Source organism: Natator depressus, chromosome 13, assembly GCF_965152275.1.
Source record: "Natator depressus isolate rNatDep1 chromosome 13, rNatDep2.hap1, whole genome shotgun sequence".
NCBI lineage: Eukaryota > Metazoa > Chordata > Testudines > Cheloniidae > Natator > Natator depressus.
This window is the reverse complement of record NC_134246.1, coordinates 30,446,945-30,462,181: the sequence shown is the minus strand read 5'-3', so window position 1 is coordinate 30,462,181 and position 15,237 is coordinate 30,446,945. Positions and strand designations below refer to the sequence as shown.

Here is a 15,237-nt window from a genome sequence, read left to right as displayed (position 1 = left end):
AGTAAATAAACAAAAACCGCAAACTGAGCTTAACACACTAGATAGGTAGGATATAAATTAGCAAATTCTCACCCTGAGTGATAAACAGGCTGGCAGACTCTTAAGGCACAAGTTGCCTTGGCTTTCCCAGGTTTTCATATACAGGCTAAAGATCCTTCTAGCCTGGAACCATCACTTCCCACAGTTCAGTCCTTGCACCTCAAGTGTTTCCAGGTATGTTATTGCAGGGAGAGTGAGATACCATCATGATGTCATTGTCCCCCTTTTATATCTTCTTCCCACTTGCTGGAAAGCTCTTTTGCTGTGACCTGGGTCAAACAGTTCCCATTGTGCAGTGCTCTCTCAGAGGTTTCTATTGTACACAGTTCCTGGGGTAATCCTTGTGCTTGTCTGCATTTCCTCAATAAGCCATTAACATTGTTTGGCCTTTTTACTGTTGTACCTGAAAGGCTGTTTGTGGGAACTTCCAACCTCACAACATGTTTTAGTAACACACACATAGCCAAACTATATAGCATCACATATGACGATAACACACACAATCCAACGAGATATTAATGTCTAGCAAATCAAAACTTTTAGAATGATACCTCACAAGACATACTTTATTCAAAACACAGCCTAATTACATGACAGTGGTAAATACTGGGGTGTCAGGATGTCAACCGAACGCAAACTAAGTGCTACGCCTCTCGCCGAGGTGTAGCGGGTGAGTTACATAGACAGGAGGAACACTGTAGTGTAGAAGCTTATACAGTTAGTTAGGTTGACCTAATGCTATAATGTAGACCAGGTCTCCTAGTCCCAGCCTCGCTGAACTCATCACCAACAAAACAGCCATCAGCTCTAAGGCCATTTTGAAGCAGCATGATCTTGGTCTTGTGGCACATGGTAACCGACAGCCCCCATACAAACAGTCTATCTGTTCCTTTTTGCTCATGTGCTCCAGCTGCAATATTCCAGCCCTTGCCCTAGTCAGGCTTCTGTGTGTTGACTGTCTCAACTATCAGCCCATTGCTAGTGGTTGAGAAACAACCAAAGTTGATGGCCCTATATTGTTCTGATGGCTTTGCAGCCTTAATCATTCAACTAGGTGCCATGTCTCGAATAGTAAACTGATGTTCTAGCCCATCACAAAGGTTACACTATGAAATGAAGGTCACAATGAAGGTTACAATCCAAGATGGAAGCTGCAATACAAAATGGTGTTCACAATTTTAGACAGACACACACTGTCAGAGGGGACATTTAATGGAGTAAGTCTCCTGTGGACACCTCCCCTCCCATTTGTTATCTCATAACACTTCTGTGACAGCTACAGCAGTTGCTTATATAGGTATGGTATTCATGGATTTTCACTTTCTTCAAGGCAGTTTAGCAACTGGAAACAATCAGCAGTAACCAGCATCCTGTGGCCAGACAGATCTTTGCAGATCAGGCTAGGAATTCTACAGTATTTCCTGGTGCTTATTAATGTAGTATCAGAGCACTAATATTGATGCTAGAGAGAGGTGTATGAGGTAGTATCTTTTATTGGACCAACTTCTGCTGGTGACAGAGACAAAGCTTCTGAGCTTCTGTGTAAGCTCAAAAGCTTGTCTCTCACCAACGGAAACTGGTCCAATAAAAAAATATTACCTCACCCATCCAGTCTCTCTAGTATCCTGGAACCAACACGGTTACAACACTGCATACAATATTAATGCGGTCATTCCCATGTACTGGCAAGGACCAAGTCTGTTGAGTCATTGCAAAATACAGCATGATGCTACAGGATTGTGAAAAAGCCATTCCTCTCAATTGCTCAGCTTACACTTGTTTCATCCTTGTGGTATCACCATTGCAACAGTTTTCCAGCCACCATACAGTCTTGTAGCCTAAATAAGACTTTCTAGTATAAAAACAAGCAGTTAGGAAAAAACAGAACTTTCAAGCTACCTTTATACATCCTAAAACAATAAGGATACATTCATTTCCCTCTTCTGCAGATCACCATTAGTACTGGCCTGCTGATTTAAGACTTCTCCTTTGCAGGTAACAATCTTTAAATTCAAATAAAAAACAAACAAATCCTACAAATTTCTTCTGGATGAAAATATTGTATCGATTTCAGCCAAACATGAATCAAAAATTTTCCTCTGCCTACTATTCAAAAACACAAAACACCTACACAAAATGAAAAATAAACGTTATTGGCTAAATAACAGCACACTAAATCTAGTGTAGTCAAAAGCCACTGTTAGAAGCAGAAGCCTCCGATTTTATTTCTGCACAGACACAATCAGAAAGACCTAACTACACAGAACAGCTTTCACTGTGTAACTTATGACAAGACAGCTGTTGAGTCAATATTGAAGCTTCCAAGAATACTGCCCATAAGTCTGTTTAGCAGTCAGTAACTTCACTATTTTTGTTGCATTTTACAAGGATATCAACTTAAACCCAGTCAATTCAAAATAGTTTCAGGTACTTCACTTGTCTGAGTCCTGCTGCCAGAATCTATGGTTTTACAATTACATTGTTTTATTTTTAAGAATACTTTTCTCTCTCCTGTTGCTGTGTAAGACAACCACGTAAACTAAAGGTGAAAATTACTATCCAGGAGAAAGTGAAACTAGCCGTACATAGTGTAATACATGCACAAAATTTATAACAAAATGAAAGACATTTTTCATTGTCTAATCTTCTTCAGTTATAGGAAACTCGGGCATCAGTTTAACAAAAATGGGTACAGTTTTTCAGAAAAGAGTGTGATTTTTAAGTTGATTGTGTTTCTTTAATTCAAGACAATCAATACGTCCAGGATGCATTCACAAAAATCAGAGTAATTACACACTCATGCCTCATCTACACACCAAGTTGTGCTAATACAGGTGTGATTTTAATACTGAGTTAGTTAAATCAGTGCAACTTTGTATGTAGACACTTTTATTGTCTTAAAACTGGGATTACATTGATTAAAGCTTGAGCCTGAAAACGTACAGTTTTAAACAGATACAAAAGTCCACACACAAAACTGGAATTAGTTTAGTTAAACTAAGTGTGAACGGAGGCAAAACTAAGTCGACTTAGGTAGTTATAACTTTGTAGTTTAGACAAGCCCTAGCATCCAAGCACTTCTCCCAGTGGATATCCCGCCACTGTGGAGTAGCAGCAATCATGGGCCTGGCAAGAGTTCAAAGGAAGACATTGCCTGGTCCACTGTCAGTTTTCGTATCTTTCCTTTCCTCTTCTGAATGTCACCGCCACAGGGCTTACTCCATGAACACAGCAATCAGCCACTTACTCTCAGTCTACACTGACTGGAGAATGGCTCTCATATCACATCTAGGGTGTAGCAGTACAGGCAACTGCTAACAATTGCCTACTAGAAAGTGCAGCAGAACAAGGACAGATTAGCTGCTTCCCTCAGCCACTAGGGGAAATGCAACAAACACATTCAGTTCAGCCTGCAGGGAACTGTTTGGGGTGGAGCAGGTAGAGCACAAGAGGTATCTTCAACATCACTAAGGCCATGTCTACACTGATCAAAATGTGCTGAAAGAAAATTATTGCATGTTCACACTGTCTTCCTCTGTCAGCATAGTACATGCACACTTGGGGCAGTCGCATTGACAGTGAGAGCAATGCACTGTGGGTAGTTATCCCACAGTTCAGCTCTCCACCTTCTGCTGCTAGGTCTTGTGGGAAGGCGAAGCGGATAGCAGCTCATCATGGGTCTGGGCTCAATGTCCCATGAGGCATTTTTTCCCCCCCTCCATTCCAGCATTCCATGTGCTTCCATCTTCAGTTCGTGGCATTTTTCAATGTCCTTTTGTTTTCTGCTCGCCCCGTCACCTGTGTCTGAAAGAATGGATCCCGCACTGCTCTCCAATGCTCTGCTAGCTGTCAGTAGCACATCGTGAATGGCAGTGTAGTTAATTGTGACATTCCAAACTCAACAGGATTCACAATTGCCTCATGTGCTGACATAGATAGGAGCAACATTAGATTACTTTTGGCATTCACGGAACAGCTGAACGTGGTGGACTGTTGCTTTTGCGCTCAGGAAACTAGCCCTGAGTGGTGGGATCACATTGTTATGCAGGTCTGAGATGATGAGCAGTGGCTGCACAACTTTCTGATGAGGAAAGCCACCTTCCTGGGACTGTGTGCTGAGCGCGCCCCAACCCTGTGGCACAGGGACACCCAAGTGAGAGCTGCCCTCTCAGTGGAGAATTGCATGGCAATTGCCATGTGGAAGCTGGTGACTCTGGACTGCTACCAGTTGGTCACAAATCAGTTTGGAGTCAGGAAGTCGACCATTGGGGCTGCGTTAACAGAAGTGTGCAGAGCCATTAATTGCAACCTGCTGCGAAGGTCTGTGACTTTTGGCAATGTGCATGAAATAGTGGATGGCTATTGGGTTTCCCTAACTGCAGAGGGGCGATAGATGGCATGCATATTCCAATTGTGGCACCAGACAATCTTGCGACAGAATACATCAATAGGAAGGGGTACTGCTCCATGGTGTTGCAGGCACTTGTGGATCACTTCAGGCGTTTCACTGAAATCAATGCAAGGTGGTCCGGAAAGGTGCATGATACATGTATCTTTAGGAACACCAGCCTGTATAGAAAGCTGCAAGCAGAGGCTTTCTTTCCAGACCAGAAGATTACAGTAGGGGACTTTGAAATGCCCACAGTGATTCTGGAAGACCTGGAGTACTCCCTAATGCCATGGCTCATGAAGCCTTTCATGGGAAACACAGATAGCAGTAAGGAGCGGTTCAACAAGAGGCTGAGCAGGTGCAGGATGACAGTGGAATGTGTGTTTGGCAGATTAAAGGCACGTTAGCAATGCCTTTATGGCAAGTTAGACCTCAATGAGGATAATATTCCCATGGCCATAGCTGTGTGCTGCACACTGCACAGTATTTGTGAACGAAAGGGTGAAAAGTTTGCTCAGACTGCTGAGGCAGAACACTTGCCTGCAGCTTTTGAGCAGCCAGATACCAGGGCTATTAGAGGGGCACAAAGGGGGGGCAATTTGAAACAGGGAAGCTTTGAGGCAATACTTTGAAGATGAGAACCAGTAATGTATATTGCTATGCTCTGGACTACTACTTAATGAAATCAAGTTTTCCAAGGAAGCACTTGTGATTTTGTGGCCTAGGATTCGATGTAAGCAAGTGATTTAACTTCTTGTTTATTTGTTGCTGCCATCTGCTTTCAAAATTTGCAGGAAATAAAGAGTTATTCAAAAAACATTCAAAAAACTTTGCTTTTATTGCACGCACACAATTGCAGGGCGGAGGAAGAAGGTACCAGGGCAAGGTTGACTTTCAGAGCTGTGTGTAAGTCCAGCTATCATTTGAAAAGGTGTCCTTGGGGATGGAGTGACCAGGAAAGCAAGACATCCCAGACAGCAGAAAGGACCTCAGGTGGAATTTGGGGAGGGCATCGGAAAGAGTTTTGAATGTGCTGAAAGGGAAGGTGAGTATGCACGCATCTGCTCAGTCTGGAGGGTTATGAGGGACTGTATCATCTCAGTTTGCCTCTCCATAACTTTAAACATCCTCTTTGTTGCTTCCCTAGCGTAGGCCTCACTTTTTTTTCTGCCCTGCCTTTCATCTTCCCTCCTCTGTCTGCATTCTCTGTTTTCTGCATCTGAGCACTGATCACCTCCTGGAACATGTCTTCCTTGCTCCATCTTGGGCACTCTCTTATCTGGCAGAGGCACCTCCACCAGTGCGTACTGGGTGCCTCTGAAGGCCACATCTGAAGCAGCACAAGGAACAATACACAGAAGCATGATCGTTAAGTACACACACAGCATTGAAACAGTACAGTAAAATACACCTCTAGTAACATACCAATCACTTTCTCTCTGATCTTTGACAAGCACACATGCTGGCAAATACCCCAAGCATGGTGAGTTTACCCCAGGGTGAGGGATATTGTACATGGGGAGAAAATCAATATGAAAAGATTGCGGTGCAGTGGACTAGGGACAAGAATCTAAATTTTCCAACTCTTTTCCACAGGCAGGGGTCATTGTAGCAGATATCTCACTCTTGAGGGTAAGCAGGGAAGCAAGGATTACTACACACTTGCAGCTTCCACCCCAGTCCCTATACTGCTCCCCTGTGTGCTGCTTTGGTCCCTGCGCAAACGATTGCAGAATGGTGCGGGAAAGTTTCCTTCAATGGGGGAAAAAGAACAAAGCAGCTCTGCCAAGGAACATTTGGCAGAGGATTGGCGAGTCCCCCCAGGAAAGTTTCCTAAAGATCTCTCTGGAGGATTCCCATAAAAATCTCGGTGTGCCTCAACACCCTGCTCCACTATACTGCTTAGCTGCACAAGGAAATGTCCAGCACACAAAAACAGAGCCACTGTTGTACATTTCTATGCCCTCAACCCACCTCTGCACTTCACAAAGCAAAATCACTTACTAGGAGTCTCCTCTCTCCTGCTTCTTGCTCTGCCGAGATTGGCTAGACACCTCTGGAGTGGAGAAGAGCTCCTGAATGGACACACCACTGCGTGACCCCAGCTTGGGCTCCACATCGTCATCTGCCTCCACCTCTTTGTTAATGACTTTGTCCTCTGGGTTAGATCCACTTTCCCCTGGCTCCAGCCCTGCCGAAGTATCCACAGGGCTCTTTGCAGCGGAGTTGCCACCAAGGATAGCGTCCAACTTTATAAAAATGGCAGATCTGGGGCATAGCTCCAGAGCGATGGTTTGCCTCCCTCGCCTTCTGGTACGCCTGCCTCAGCTCCTTGATCTTTGCTCTGCACTGCAGTGTGTATCGATCACAGCCCTTTTCACACAAGCTTTGAGCAATCTGCCCGTAGGTATCGACATTCCTGCAGCTAGGGTACAGCTGGGACTGCACAGCCTCCTCTCCCCAAATACTGAGCAGATCCAGCAGCTGCACATTGGTCCAAGTGGGAGAGCGTTTGCTGCATGGAGCCGCCATGGTCAACTGGGAAGATGCGATGTGAGCTCTCCACACCAAGCAAACAGGAAGTGGAATTTTAAAAATTCCCCTGGCTTTAAAGGAGGAGGCACGGACAGTTGCTTACCTGGCTTCAGGGCAGCAGAATTGAAACTGCTGACCAGAGTGGTCAGGATGGGCATTGTGGGACACCTTCTGGAGGCCAATGAGAGTGATAAAATGTCTACACTGGCACTTCAGCGACAAAACGTTTGCGTAAAAAGCCCTATGACTTTTGTTGCCAAAAGTGGCATGGCAGCGTGCACACCTCCGCTGTTTCACTGCCAAAAGCTGCCTTTTGGTGAAAAACTCCGGAGTGTAGACCAGGCCCCAATCTGGAAGGATGGCAGAACGATTTCCACGCAGACTAACTCAATCTCTCTCGTCCCCAGACCTCCATGGCCGTGAAAACGCGGAGGCCAAGGGACAGCCTACCAGGTCACTGCCAAGGCAGAAATAATGCAGGGCTATTTTCTGTAAAGCCTCTTAAGCTCCTCTGAGGAGATAAGTCCTGAGATCACTCCAGATTCTGTTTGACCTCAGATACGCAAATGTTTGCCCACAAGCGAAAGAAAGCTGAAGCCAGCCAGTACACATCAGAATGCAGAGTGTAAAGAAGGAAGCAACAGCTTGGGAAAGAGGAGATTGTACACATGTATATATCCAGACTGAGGATGTTTCTCCACAATAAACAAACAGATTCAAAATGTGAAATTTAGCAGGGTCTGTCCCAAGGCACAGACTTGTAACTGTTCTCAGGCAAGTGCCATGGACAATCAGGTTACTGAAAAATTAAACACCGTATTTATATGCAATCTTAGTTGTCTAACAGTAACACCTAAGCTAAGGAACACAAGTCTGCAATCTACAAAAACCCAGTGTAAACACAGAACAGCACTTCCCAAGTGTCAGGATGAGTGCCAGATGACAAAAGTTTCCTATCTCTGTCTGACTCAGCATGTATTTGACAATTACTTCAAATGGTGCTATATCAATTACTGAAGTCAAACTGTATATTGAAGGTACGTTATGAATGATCAATTATTAAAGTTCCAACTACTTTTTTAAAAACTCAGATTTTTAGGCTCGTGGGGACCATTATGATCATCTACACTGGTGTCCTGAATAGCATGCACAGGTCTGAGAATGTCACCCAATAATTCCTGCATCAGGCCCAACTTACGTTATCCTCACAATGTCTGACAACTGCCCCAAATACTCGGATATCTCATTTAGAGTGGGACACAATGACACCCCGTCTCCCGAAACTAGTCTCATAGCCCCATGTGAACACATTCAGTCTTAGAATAAAGCTCCTTGGAATCAGTTCAATACTGATGCTGAGGCAATATTATCAATGTCAATTAAAGTGTGATGATGAGACACCAATATTTATATTCAAAAACCAAACTAGGTTCTGCTACCACAAAGTATAAAATTTCAGTATGAGTCACTTATGTGGGTTTAATCCAGCGAGAGCCTTTGTCTGTAGAGCTTGAATAATCCAATGCTGGAGCCCAAGGACCAGTCAGTCATTTATTGAGAACATTGTACAGGTTTTCATTTGCTTATCTAGCTACAGCAAACAACTCTGGATAGCATTCCAGCTGCCAAGTTAAAAACAGAGTCTTCAAGATGAACCAAGGCCTCCATTACAGGAATGTCCAATAATGCAGTTAGAACAGCAGCAGGATAAAACATCTCACCTTCCTCCTTCACTACATCAGTTATGCTGGGCCAAGACAGCTGTCCTGCAGACAGTCCAAATACATCCAGAGCTACTCCCCAATCCCAGGTATAGCATACACTTTACAAACATAGTCTACAAAATACACTGCTGCCAGATTATGAGAAGATAAGCTGTGGTTATGGAAGGTTACAATGTCAGCACTGAATAAAGCTATAGAAACAAGCTCACTAAGTACTCAGCTTTTACTGTTTTAAAAAGACAACTGTGATAATCTAGAAGATAGCTATGATTTAAAGGGATACTGAATAACTAAAATTGAAAATTCACAGTGTCAGTTATTCAAGCTGAAAATTTTAACAATCTACTTTTCAACAATTTTATTGTGTACTTTTTGCACTTAACAGCGCAATTAAAACAGATGCATTATATTTTAGGTGTAGTCAATTTCATTTTCTGATTCTCATGTACTACCACATGGCTGCAATGTTTTGACTGAAGATGTAGTGGGGGAATGTTTAAATTGAAAAAGAACCCAAACTGTCTTTTTAAAATAATTTTGTGAAAAATTCTAATATTCAGTTCTACTTTAAAAAAAAAAAAACTAATTATGGGACCTACTTGACGGAGCCCCTTTAAATCCAAATGTACAGGTATGTTTTCCATCTAAAAAGATGACTAACATTAAATACGAGCTATTTAGAGATCCACTGGAGGAGTTTTAAAGGTGACCTGTGAGTAAAAAACATGAATCAAACAGCTTTTGTTAATAATGAAAAATGATCTCAGTTTACGTGCAAAGTTCCATGAGGAATACAAATAGGGCTGTGACACACAGAAGACAGCCAGCTCCAGTGCCTCTGTTACAAAGATGAACACTTATTTTTTTCCCAGCCTAGAGCTTCCTCCCGCTTCCCAACCCTGTACTGTGTAACCCATAACCTAGTTCACCAGAAAAGCTCTAGTTTTCTGGAGAGAGCCTCCCAATGACTCTATTGAAATTCCACTTTTTATTTTATTGAAATCTCATTTCAACTGTTTGCCCAGTCACACTCCCATAACCCATCGGTCTCTGCCACCACTCCCTACTGTGCCTTCCCTAGAAACAATCAAGTTCCCAAGTGTCCCTGTGCTGAGCCCTAGTACTTTATCACCCACCAGTCTCTCCTCATGAGCTGTGCACATTAGGACAAAACAAAAAACATGCTGTTGCACAATTTGCACTCTCTTGGGTTGGGAGGACACCAGACTTCAACAGGGAGGAGGGCAGACAGAGCACTGAGGCAGTGGGGCCCTTAACTCTTAAGTCAGTGAGGGAGAGGGTGCTGGATGTCTCTACATGGCAGACAAAGGTCAAAAGGATGGCAGGGGGAAGTGCCAATTCTCTCACAACGGTAAGTTTCCCCCAGTATAATCCACCCATCCTCTCACACCCCACTGCAACCCAACTGTGCTTCCCAAACATGATTTCCCCCCCGCCTTCCCCGAGACCTTCCAGGGTGCAATCCACACCAGTGAGGTGCTGTGTAACCACCTGCCCTGCAACCTGGGGTGCTTTACAGTGTTTATTAATAAGATGTTGTAGTTCTCCTCCAAATTGCTAACAGCCTGCCAACATGTAATTCACTCCCCGAATGTCTGTGTGCAGCCACAGCGCTGGTCCAGAACCTCTGATCTCTGCAGCCTGTCAAAAAACACCAGCCACACCCTGGCTCCCATCAGCCTTGGTTACTATTTGCCCAATACACTCCCAGTCCCGAATTTTCCCCCAAAACGTGTATGCTGCGCCATCCAGCTCTCTCCTGGACATCCCAGATACATGAGGTCCATTGTCCCTCTAAGGGTACAACACCTGTCATCTTAAATAGAGTTACCCAAACAGTTTAACTTATAAACACACTGGATTTGATTAAACAAAAAAAGTTTATTAACAAAAGAAAATATGATTTTAAATGCATTCAAGTGTAGACATTACAGCTAGAAATGGTTACAAAAAACCAACAAATCCTTTCTGATGCTAGAACTTAACAAATTAGGCTTGATCTAAGGCAAAGTTCTTACCCATATGCGCCTGTCAGCATTACTGACCAGCCTTATTGGTCAGGACCTCTCCCACAAAGTCCAACAGTTGATTTTTTTTGTCTTCTTAGAGGCAAAGGGGGGGGGGTCTTTTGGGGTGTTTGCCCCTCACCTTTATAGCTCATTTCCCCATTTGAAATGCAAGCTCTTGAGAAAAGAAAAGGAGGACTTGTGGCACCTTAGAGACGAAAAAATTTGTTTGAGCATAAGCTTTCGTGGGATGAAGTGAGCTGTAGCTCACAAAAGCTTATACTCAAATAAATGTGTTTGTCTCTAAGGCGCCACAAGTCCTCCTTTTCTTTTTGCGGATACAGACAAACACGGCTGCTACTCTGAAAGCTCTTGAGAGTTATTTCTACGTAAAAGTTCTTTCCAGCTGAAGGGCCAGCTGGCATGAAATCTCCTGGTGAAGAGTCCCAGGCTATTTTTTCCACACTCCTGTTTGCCAAAATGCACATCATCTTTGTCCCCTGCCTTTTCACTTTCATTGTCCGAGGACTCTGTTTACTGTTTATGTGTAAACTTGACGTAAACACACATCCCTTTGTTTAAGGCCTGTTTTGCCTAATTGTTGCTTCATGAGTTTAAATATACCTCACCAACACCACTTTACATAAAATTCATAACTTTACATACAATGATGCCACACACATTTCACCACGATATTACTGACCAGTGAATTACGAGTTTTCCAATTATACCTTACAAGGCATACTTTGTGCAAAGTATATTACAGAAGTGTGTACTGGGTGAATACAGGGTGCATTCAGTCACACCCTGTCAAACCTCTTCTAATCCACAGTAAGATGGATCACTCTCCTACAGGCTTTGGGCTCCCTCCTCAACAAGGCCTAATCATACTGTGCTCTCAGACCTGCTGCTAACTTGAGTGGGGAGATATTGGACCAAGCACTAGAACATAAGTCTCTTCCATGGCAATGCAACTTCTCAACCTGTGCAACAAGACCAACTGTCAGTAGGGCTCTTGCAGCACAGAATTTTATGAGAATGTTTAATATGGTCCCAAAAGCAGCTAAATTAACAACCACAATATTTTTGAATAACTCATTCTGCCTTACATTAATATCAGGTAAATGTAGGCACAGAGCCAAATGAAGCTGCAAATCAGGAAAAAATTGTCACAACCAACTCCTCTCCCCACTCACCCCTAGACAAAAACGTCACTGATTTAAGGAATATCTTGTTTTCATCTCCGCAAAACAACTACGTTTAGGCAGACTTTGCATACTCCTGATGTGCTGAATTCCTTCCTATCTTTATCAGAGGCTCTCAGCACAATATTTTAAAGCCATTTGATTTTTTTTTTTAAATTTGCAGCTGACCTTCAATGAAGTCAGAGTGATCAAGAAAAAAAAAAGCCCACAAAAAACATCAATACATCAGTGACTAAGGTTTATCTATGCCGTAGTTTTCCCCAGCACCACGAAGGCTTCCATAACAATCATGGATGATTTCAATGAATAAATCACATACATCTGTAAACCAGATTGAGACCACAGCCTTAAAATATACTTTTTAAAAATGGGAATATAAAGAGATTATTTACTAAAAACATGACATGAAAACCACTTAGGGGTGAGTAGCGGGAGGAACTAAAAACGTAATTCAGGCAGAACCTACCCTTTCATGTTTCTAGCCCTTCTGTTTGCAAAGAAAACCTTAGGAATGAGACAGCAAGGCTGTGCTAAATTTGCAGACAGACAGTGCCAATGCTTACTCCTCAGCAGCAGGAGAGTGAAACCTGACAATTGTATTACTGCTCAGTGTTGTGTCATGTCAATTTCATTCTGCTACCTGTGAAAACCTTGAGTAGCAACAGATGCAAGCACTGGAGCACACCCCAAAATAACAGAAGATGGGGAAGGTGTAGTAAAAATCAGCCCTGCCTAAACAATCAGGTCTGGCTAATGGAGAAGACATCTGGCTTCTCTCCTTTTCAGCAAGAAGAAGTGAGCAGAGGCTTTTCACAACATGAAGCCCAGGATCAGGCATAACATCCTGGTAGGAACTGGAGCACCCTCCCAATACAAGCAGCCAGGGATGAGACTAGACTTCTCAGACATTTGGGCCCTGGACCTCACTTCTTGACTGTCTTCCCCCTTCCCCCTCATCAGTCCCAGGCTGGCAGATTTCTGGCAGCCTGGGGTTAAATATCACTCCTTCAAAAAGGAATTAGCAGTTTCCGGCACTGCATTGCTTCTCTGGTTTAGGGAGCTAGAAAACTGGGAAAGAATCCTTTCTGCAAGTATCCAGTTACTTAACACAGGTGATGTGCAGAAGCCAACATTTATAGCATCAGGTTACCAAATTTACAGGCTATTCCCCTATAAGAGTGGGGTTAAGATTTTTATCTGAGCCCATTATTTACAACTCAGGCAGGGATAAAGGAACCCTATTACAACTTACTCCATTTCTAATAGAGATTTTCTGCTCACTTTTGAAAGTCCCAGGAATCAGTGTTGATGGAGATGAAGTTCTGAGAACTGGAATACTAGAAGTTTGAAACCTTAGATCTTTTAGGAGCTTGAGTTAATGGGGGGCGGGGGGGGGGACGACTGCCAAAAAGTCAACCCGCACCATTAAACAATCCAAAGAGCTGAACAAGAGGTTGAAGAAATTCACCAGAAGCCTGCATTACAATCCATTTACCTGAGCACTAGATAACTTTTGTTAACGTATGAGGGTACGTCTATAATTAAAATACTAAGGAGTTGCAGCAGCAGCACCACTGTAGCGTTAAAGGCTTTGTTTACACGAGCACTTTTGTTGGTCAGGGGTGTGAAAAAACACCCCTCCACCCCCCAGACATAAGCTTCACAGACAAAAGCGCCAGTGTGGACAACGCGATGTCAGAGGGGGACGCTGTCCCACCGCCACTGCCTGGGGGCGGTTTAATTATGCCAGCAGGAGAGCTCACTCCCATCAGCGTACAGCGGCTACACAGGAGACCTTAGGGCGGCGCAGCCTCAGTGTAGACGCTATGCCAAAGGAAGCGGCTCTGCCGTCAGCAGAGCACTCCAGCTCCCCGGGCGGTGAAGAATTTTCCCGTGGACCTAACGCGCTCTACGCGGGCGGTCTGGGCGGTCTATGGCCTCCCCCCACGCCTGCGACACGACCAGACCAGCGCAGACTGGTCCTGAAACGACAGAGGGCGCGGAGAGCTACCCGCATCCCCGCCACTTGCTCGGCTGCCCCCGGCTAGCTGCTCCAGGGGGCCGCCGGGGCGCCCCAGGGCAGTTCCCCAGTCGCGGCTCCCTTTCCCCTGAATCGCGTCCCGCCCTTCGGCTTCGCGCCGCCTGGGGAAGGGACCGTCCCTCGCCCGGTGACCGGTGCCCACCCCAGCGCGGGCAGGGGCTGCCCGCCGCCCCGAGCACAGCGGGCGGGGAGAGCCCAGCGCCCTGCCCGGGCTCAGGGGACCAGGGCCCGCAAGAGCCCCCGCCCCGCCCGCAGGTAGGAAGGGGGCGCTCTGCGCCGGGCCCCGCCGGAGAGCCCCGCCCGGCTCTTACCGGGCTCGCAGGGAGAGCGGCAGCTCCGGCGCTGGCACCAGCATGTGAGAGTCCGGAGCGCGCCTGCGCACTGCGCGGCAAAGAGCCCGGGGCTCCTGCACAGGCGCAGAGCTGCGGCAGGTCTCAGAACTACAAACAAGATGGCGGCGGCGCTGAGGGGAAAGGGAACCGGGGGGCGGGGCTGCGTGGGCAGCAGCTCTTCTTCCCTCGACGGCCCCAGGGCTGGCTCGCGCCAGGCCCGACCCGTCCCAGAGTAGGGCCGGGCTGGGGTTACGGCCTAGCAGGGCCAGTCCCACTATGGGGCCCGGGCTGGGTGTGAGACCCCCCCTCGTCCCAGTTCGCCGCGGCGCTGGCAGGAAGCACTCCTTGGAACCTAGCCCTGGCTGCGGAGCAGAGGCTGAGCCTCCGGCCCATGGTGGCCAGGTGCCACCACCCCCACCAGGCTCCGAGATCGTGGCTGCGTGTTGCCATCCCCGCCTGCCTCCTTGGCCTGGCTCGGTTCTTAAGGCCTCGGTGCCTCCCTGGCTCTGCACCTGGGTGCGAACCTGGGGCAACGAGGGAAGGATGGCTAGGGGAGAGCGCTGCAGTGCGTCTCCTTGGCAAGTGAGGCCACCTGGAGCACAGCACCCCTCCTCTGCTCTGGCTTCCCGTACAATGGCAGCTCACGTTCAAGGTCTCGGTGCTTAACTTTACAGCACCTCCTGCAGTCCAAACAGACTGGTTAAAGCTCAGGGACAAAGAGCGTGGTCAACAGCTTCACCCCTGTGGCATGCTCAGTGGAATGGACCTCTCAACAATACCAGTCCTTTTGTTTATTGCCTGTGACCTGTCCGTGACTTTTACTAAAACTAACCATGACAGATAGTATAATTTAATTCCATGCAGAATACTGTAGCTTGCACGGTCCCTTCAGAGCAAAGCAGGTAGAGGACAGCTCTTGTTCCCTCTCGCAGTGGGCTCAGTCA

At 45.8% G+C, this 15,237-nt stretch overlaps 1 protein-coding gene across 2 annotated transcripts in view; it reads right to left on the bottom strand.

The window, feature by feature from the left end:
- Positions 1-14,399, bottom strand: part of NDRG3 (NDRG family member 3) — a 118,395-nt gene extending 103,996 nt beyond the window's left edge. For both annotated transcript variants that reach the window (XM_074970375.1, XM_074970374.1), the window contains exon 1: positions 14,273-14,399. In XM_074970375.1, the coding sequence (XP_074826476.1) occupies positions 14,273-14,316 (44 nt within the window). In that variant the 5' untranslated portion in view covers positions 14,317-14,399. The remainder of the gene's footprint in view (positions 1-14,272) is intronic.
- Positions 14,400-15,237: the final 838 nt, after the last annotated feature.